The sequence below is a fragment of the Aulonocara sp. 'chitande type north' Nkhata Bay genome, linkage group LG4 (assembly GCF_057382095.1).
Source record: "Aulonocara sp. 'chitande type north' Nkhata Bay isolate Kocher_YH1m ecotype deep benthic linkage group LG4, A_spYH_male_GT1.1, whole genome shotgun sequence".
Classification (NCBI taxonomy): domain Eukaryota; kingdom Metazoa; phylum Chordata; class Actinopteri; order Cichliformes; family Cichlidae; genus Aulonocara; species Aulonocara sp. 'chitande type north' Nkhata Bay.
In genome coordinates, this window is record NC_141347.1 from 33,468,962 (window position 1) to 33,476,567 (window position 7,606).

General features: G+C 44.8%; 1 protein-coding gene across 2 annotated transcripts; it reads right to left on the reverse strand.

Annotated features, from left to right (window-relative positions):
* Positions 1-322: 322 nt before the first annotated feature.
* On the reverse strand, positions 323-6,969 carry rundc1 (RUN domain containing 1). Of its 2 annotated transcripts, none has more exons than XM_086290065.1 (5): positions 6,388-6,969; positions 4,900-5,058; positions 3,555-3,753; positions 3,372-3,464; positions 323-3,212 (listed from the first exon to the last, which is right to left on the reverse strand). In XM_086290065.1, exons 1-5 carry the CDS (start codon positions 6,781-6,783, stop codon positions 2,350-2,352), a joined length of 1,710 nt encoding a protein of 569 aa, XP_086146191.1. In that variant the 5' UTR covers positions 6,784-6,969; the 3' UTR covers positions 323-2,349. The 2 variants fall into 2 exon arrangements, with proteins under 2 accessions (XP_086146191.1, XP_086146193.1); XM_086290067.1 differs by lacking the exon at positions 6,388-6,969 and adding an exon at positions 5,674-6,343.
* Positions 6,970-7,606: the final 637 nt, after the last annotated feature.

Here is a 7,606-nt window from a genome sequence, read left to right on the forward strand (position 1 = left end):
ATCACATTTTACCAAGTCTTAAATTTACGCACTCTGGTGGCTTGAAACTGAAACTGTTTTTATTCGGCTTACTTTTTCCTCTTCTTCAGTCACTCTCATTTGGATGAGCTGTTTTCAGACAGCTGCAACCCAGTCTGCTCAATCTGTTGTGCACAGCAGGACATAAAGATTGGATGCATTCTCATAGCCAGTCTCTCTTCAAAACATTGGCATCAGAGTCTAATCTATAGACTGTAGCTATAAATAAATAACCCAGATTAAGCCATCTCCCAACAGGCATTACCATTAGGCTTTTAGTAACAGAAGAGATAAAGCCTTGTGAGAAGCTCAGCAGTTCATTTATTACATTTAATTCATTTACAGACCAGGTTCCATTAAATAAGATTAAAAACTAAAAGATAAACATCGTTCATATCCCAATATATAATAAAACATAAACAGATGACCCAGTGTTTCTACTGTTACCAGACTGAACTGCTACAGTTACAGTACAGCTGCTACTTTAACCCTTTAACTGTTGAGCTAAGCTATTGAATAAATAAATGTGTCAATACATAAATAACACAACAGCTGAACAAAAAGCAAAAACAGGGGAAAGAATGAGAAAACCATAACAAACCTATCCCAAACACACTTTGCTATTCACGTAACACATGGTGCACACATGGTCTCGTGCAGGAAACAAACTCAGAGGTTTGATACATACTTGTGGTCACAGGAACACTGAAGCTTTAGTCCCGAAAACAAGACTTAAACTACACTCAGTTTGCAGGTGCAGTTCACCCCAAAATCAAATTTACACAACAGTCCTCTGGTGTTTAGTGCGATTTGTCCTTCTAAATGGTTTTGGTTTGCAGCGGTTTAAGAGAGATCCCTGCTCAGCTGTAGAAATATCTGCTTATGTTGAATAGAAACTAAATGACACAGTTGGTCCCATAAATGGATTTTTACAATATATATATGAATTGCTATTCAAATGTTTGAAGATCATGACCTTCCCTACTAGTTATCCTTTGTGTAGGAACCTTTTTCCTTCCACTAAACTAGTTCTTACCAAAAATTCTTGGTAAAATATCTTTAATCAGCAAAACGCCAGAAGGTGGCGGTAATGCATTTAACCTGTGATTGACAGTCAATTCCCAGTTCCAAAAGACAGAGATGAAGATGGTGCTCGAGGCTTTATGACAACACTGCACAAACCAACGGGTCACCGTGGCTACGTCCATCTTTTGTACCGTCGGTGCCAACTACCAGGCAGGAGGTGGGTTCAGGAACTGTGCAGTCTGGCCCTCCTCTTGAAGCTAGCATGTCACAGGGTCACAGGGTGGGGGAATTCCCAATGAATCTCACGATGTTTTGGCTTCAAATCATAACAAGCAGCACTAACAGCCAAACGATAGCATATAGAAACTCAATTTTGGGGTGAACTCTGACTTAATAGCATCTACGGTTTATACATTCAGTTATATAGGACGCGCAACTGAGCTGGTCTCAGGATGATGGAAAAAAAAACAAAACAAAAGTTTACATCCTACAATTATGTCAGTTTTGGGATATTCTCATCCATATGAGCTGGATTGAACTACACCTGAAAGGAGGAGGAAAGCAGCAGTTTATACAGGGTCAAAATGCTTTTTCAAACCTGAAACACCAGAAGTGACACCAGCTTCATCTGCTACAGCTGCATATTTCTTACATAACACCACCCACATCTGGGTTTTCCTCAGCAGAGGAAACCATATCGCACGTTTTCCTTTACGGGCTGACCTAAGTGCTGCCGTTTAGCCAGTTTGCTACACATGATTTACCAGCTGAATTATTCATTCGCAAACAGAAGCCACTGCACTTTTCACTGAGAACAAGCACCCGTGACAGCTCTTGTTTACCATGGAGAGGCCACGGTAGAGCAAACTTCCCGCTCGTTCATTTGCTTCCTGGATTGTCAGACTGGAAATTACAGTAGCGATTACTGTAAAACTCTCACACAATGTTTGCTGCATAGCTCAGGCCACTAACAGGTACGACAGGGGAATGATACAGTATGATGAGCAGCACAGGTCGCTAAGGTCAGGAAGGCTAAAGATGAGGTAATCTCCATCTCCACAATAAGGCATTTTTACAGTACAAGCAGCTGAGTCTTTGATATTTTAATATAGCAGGAATGCAGACTAACACGACATTATCACCCATGCATGTAGTGTAGACATCACATACTTGCACTTAACTTTAGAAGGGTTGCTGCTTAGATAACCTTTAAAAGGCTACATACTTAAAGCAAAGTCATGCTTTTGGTCCTGAATGTTTGGTAAGAGCAGTTTAGTTCAGCTGATAAAACAAACACTCTCATCCTCAGAAAGCATCTTTAATGTTCTTCAGCTGCCGAACAGCCAGATCCACAGGGAGGTTGAACCTGAGGTGGCTGATGCGACCCAGGATGCGCAGGGCTCCTTCGAAGCCGGTCTGCGCCATGTAACTCCAGGAGTGATAGTGCGGGTGTATCAGAGTGCCCGACTTGCACAGCAGGTTGAGCCACGATACGAGCCGCTGCTCATTCAGAGCCATGCACACCAGAGCTTTGAACTCCGAGTCCGGTCCTCGCTTGTAACGTCCATGCTCCTTCAGCACAGTGTGAACGGCCCACAGCAGAGACTGCTTAGGCGTGACGGTTACCGGGCCGCTACCAACGTGCAGGCCGAAGGACTGAGAGAGCTGGCGGGCCGGTGACTCTACGAAGGCCTTCCCGTTTTTGGAGTGGTAGTACTTCACAAAGAGTTCCCATGGGTGCATGGTTTGTGAGACCGGTCTGTAAGGCAGAAGGCAGGAGATGGGTGCCAGCACTACGCTCATGGTCTGAGAGGGTGAAAAGAGGCCGTGAGCCAACAAGTCTTTCAGAGCAATGGCCAGCTCCTTCCTCACAGACGTCGTCAGCTCGTCTCGGGCCCCCAGTGTGGAGCTGCTGGTGTAATTGACCACGTGTTCGACAGATGGGTGCCTATGCGATCCCAGAACTCGCACCTTCTCCACAGCTGCCTCCAGACGCTGCAGCAGGGGTCCGTAGTCCTGCCCGCACAGATCCTGAGGCCACATGCTCTGGGGGACGTGTCCGGTTGCGCAGCCAAATTGGCTGGCAGCGAAGATTTGCAGCACGGCCAGGGCCTTCTGGATCAGCTGCAGGCCGGTCTCTCGCATCTTCTGGGCCTGCTCTGGGTCCACTGCAGCAGGAAGAACCACAAGAAAAACGCATATTAGGAACGCACACATTTTAAAGACTTTATTTTACAAACGCTACAAAGCAAAAAAAACTGTACCCTGTGTTATCAAAGCTACAGTTAAGAAATCTCTGTATACAACAAACACACAGAGTGTCTGACCTTTCTTCTTTGCTCCTGGAGATCTGGTATTGGTCCCTGCTGCACGTGGCTGCTGGCTGTGTCCATCTGACAAAAGAGGGTTCCCCACCTCATCTTGTGGAAGAAAATGTCAAAGTTATCATGTGAATGAAATTAAAAATGAATCTCATTGCTAGTAAAACCACGGCTCAGAAGGCTGTGTACCCTGGATGAAGTTGATGAACATCTCCAGATCCCTGATTTGTGTTTTGAGCTGCTCCACCAGCTGCTCTTTGACTCTGGCTGGGTTCACTATCTGAGCGATGGCAGCGTCCACTCTCTGCCTCAGCTCCTCAGGTGACAAGTTCCCGATGTCCTCGTTCAGGTTTACATCCAACTTTTTGATCAACTCGTCAATGATGACCTGGAAAGCACAAGACAGGCTGAAGCTTAAACGCCTTTTGCGTATTGTCACTGCCTCCAAGAGGGAGTAGAAGCTTTTGAATGTTAAGGCCATTCTTAAATTTAAACTTGATGGCTGTTTAAATATGTTGCTGTTGAAAGTTGCTTATTTGCACACTCAACAGATAAATGGCCTGTATTTGTATAGCGCATTACTAGTCCCTAAGGACCCCAAAGCGCTTTACACATCCAGTCATCCACCCATTCACACACTGGTGATGGCAGCTACATTGTAGCCACAGCCACCCTGGGGCGCACTGACAGAGGCGAGGCTCCCAGACACTGGCGCCACCGGGCCCTCTGACCACCACCTGTAGGCAACAGGTGAAGTGTCTTGCCCAAGGACACAACGACTGAGACTGTCTAAGCCAGGGCTCGAACTGGCAACCTTCCAGCGAACTCCCAACTCTTGAGCCACAATCGCTCCAAATTTGGCCGATGACATCATGGAGATCACTTCGACTTTCTCATGTTTGCATGGCTTCATTCAGTGGCATCACTAACACACAGTTCAAAAGTCTAATGAATAATGGATTGGCTCAGCTGAGAAACTCTTTTGCTCTTAGAGCTTATAGTCGCGAATTAATCTGTGGAAATGTTGTACTTTTAAAAAAAACCCTTATTTAAAAAAAAACCCTTCTGAACATAATGTGATCTCGAGCAGGTTATCTAACAGTGATCTCCCCTAGATAAAAGAGCCATCTTCCTGACAGCGAAATCTTTCGCTTTAGTCTCAAGTTCCTCACCCTTCCAGATCAAACCAACTTTGATTTCCTGTTATATAACCTTCATATATGCTAACAAAGAAATGGCACAAAAATAACTCAAATATAAATATAACTACTTGTACAGCTTTGTGATTACAGGATAACCTCTGTACTTTTTAATAAGTATTAATAGGTATGAGAGAAACATCACATTATATTGCTCAGCATAATGTAATGTTTATGAAAGTACTCGAAGACACTTCAGACGGTGGAAGAGCCTGAAGTTTTTATTTGCACTTTGGTGGTTGTAAAGATTAAAAGAGAAACAGGGATTGAAGGCTGTCAGGAAAACCTGTAAACAGCATTTAAGTGCTGTGATGTTTGCATTGACACAAACCCACCTTCTGTCTCTCCATGACGACGGACTGCGGCAGTGAGTCGTAGCTTCCCTCCTGGTAGGCAAAGCGCTCAAGATCATCCAGCTGCGTCTTCAGCTGGAAAATGAGATCCTTCTGTTTTTCCCTCTGTGCTTCCAGACGTTCCCTCTTCTCCCTCTCACTCTGACAGGAGAAAAACACAAACAGTCACTCTAGATTTTACAGACAGGAGGAGCTGACAGTGTGAGCATCACAACACTGAAACAGCATGTAACATGGTAAATGGCCTGTATTTATATAGCACTTTACTAGTCCCTAAGGACCCCAAAGCGCTTTACATATCCAGTCATCCACCCATTCACACACACATTCACACACTGGTGATGGCAAGCTACATTGTAGCCACAGCCATCCTGGGGCGCACTGACAGAGGCGAGGCTGCCGGACACTGGCGCCACCGGGCCCTCTGACCACCACCAGTAGGCAACGGGTGAAGTGTCTTGCCCAAGGACACAACGACCGAGACTGTCCAAGCCGGGGCTCGAACTGGCAACCTTCCGATTACAAGGTGAACTCCTAACTCTTGAGCCACGATCGCCCCATGTAACAAACAGACACCAGTGTGGACGCTTTCCCAGCATCAACAAACGGAAATTTTGTTCCCAGCATTTTCCAGTTAAGATGAAAACACACAAAAAAACAGAATATTTGGGCCACTTCAAGGTCTGACAAACACTGAACAGGACTTTTACACAAACCAAACTCTCAACGAGACATCAGGTATCGCTTCATACTCACCAGATCGCCCTGCAAGCAAAGCATGCAACAGGGGAGACAAAGAAAAAGGGCTTTTAGGTCAAACACATGAGGAAAATCTATAGTCACACACACAGCAGCTAACGAGGACAAGGCTGTGGCCGAAGAGGGGTTAAAAAGAAGAAGAAGAAAAGGAACAAAGCAGGTGGCTTCAATTTCCCTGTGCAAACACAAGCCTTTATTAAACAGACTGAGATCTGCTCGAGGCATTTTTATTGAGCCTGCGCCGCTGTGACTCACACGCCTGTGACAAAAGACAATAGGAGACATTTTTTTTCCATGAGAGATAAGAGTTCTGCAGGAACACACAGGTGGGCGCAGCAGGCAATCCTGTGATGCAATAAAGACACTTTAATCAGAATAACTGGCTGCTAGAGAGTAAATGTGTGCATGTTGGGCAGTTTAATAGCGCTATGAGCATTTACCCATCAGAAAAGACAGAAAAGGAGGAGGCTGGAAAACGAAACCAATTAGTACAGGTATGCAATGTTTATCCAATTTTAATGCTGACACAGAAACAGCTTTTCAACCTTTTGGTACAAAATACCAATAATATACAGCAATCCTAATATATGGAGTGAATGTGAGTAATAATAGGAATCAATTACAGAGCAACACAAGGAAATATTTATTTTAAAATTATGACACTTCTCGTCTGCGCACTGTCTGGAGGAAGTATAAAATCAGAGTCCTCACCGAGTTCTCCAGCTGCTTGGTGTCCTGAGCCCTGCAGCCCACCACATGCGGGCATCCCCTGAAGGCGAACTCCTCCAGGTCTGCCAGCATCCTCTCCTTCTCCTCGCTCTGTGCGTGAACGATCTGCTTCAGTCTGAACTGGACCTGAGCGAAGTGAGAGGTGAGTGCGAGGAGAGAGGAGTTTAGTAAGTCCTGCTCCTCCTCGAGCCTCCTCAGCCGGGAGGTCATTTCCTCCTCGCTGGCCGACGTCGAGCATCTCTGCCTCGAATGAGCGCCCCTGCCGCAGCTCCCGCTCTCATCCTCGGGGCTAGCCACAGCGCCCACCGGAGCCCACCGCTCCCCTGCTCCGGCTAGCACAGCCTCGCTATCCGAGGCTGACAGCTCGTCTGTGGACATCTTTGAACAGCCGACCTCGCTTCGGAACCGTGTCCGCTTTAATGTCGACGCTTGGAAGATCGTTTATTTTCTAATGCCGAGCCGAAAACAAGTAGAATCAACACAGACAGAACAGGTGCAACGCCATCTTAGGAGGAAGGATGATTCACACGTCAAAACGCAGGCACGTCAAGTAAACGGAGTCAATTGCCGGAAACTGGGCTCGCATGTCTTCAAAATAAAAGTTTAAATAAACGTTTACCTTAATATCGGAAATGCATACGTGCATAAAAGGATGAGCTAAATGAGCTAAAGGGACCCCGTTGGAAATGAAACATTTAATTATATCTTGAATGTAATTGCACTGAGTACCGGAGGAGCAGATCAGCTGATCCCATTCTGCACTCAAAGGAAAATCTACTGGACCTCACAAACGAAATAATTCTGTGACTTACTTTTCATTAATTACCCCACCTGCCAAATCCCATTTTAACGTCCCTCTATATATTTATACAATGTATAAAACACACCATTACTGCGAACATGTAACTTTAAGCTTTCGATTAATGTAATAAATAATTTCACAGTTCATTTAAGTGTCGTATTTTTATCATTTGTTTTTAAATATTTTATTTTTATTTGTTGTTTTAGCTCTTTAAAAAAACAGTTTTGATATTTAATCAAGAAACTTACTTCTCCGGGTTAGACTATTATTTTGAAACGTAGAATCGGATGTTTGGATTTCCACTTAAGCTGTAATTTTTACTGCTGGTAGACAGGAGGCAGCACGAGCCCACATAAAAGCTGAAATCACGGTTTCAAAAATAAAAAAAAATAAAAGTCA

Coding starts and splice junctions, on each gene's coding strand:
- rundc1 (XM_086290065.1), bottom strand. CDS start 6,783: ATGTCCACAGACGAGCTGTCAGCCTCGGATAGCGAGGCTGTGCTAGCC. Junction 3,754..4,899: donor TCGTCATGGAGAGACAGAAG/GTGGGTTTGTGT, acceptor TGTGCTTTCCAG/GTCATCATTGACGAGTTGAT. Junction 3,213..3,371: donor TCCAGGAGCAAAGAAGAAAG/GTCAGACACTCT, acceptor TTCCTGCTGCAG/TGGACCCAGAGCAGGCCCAG.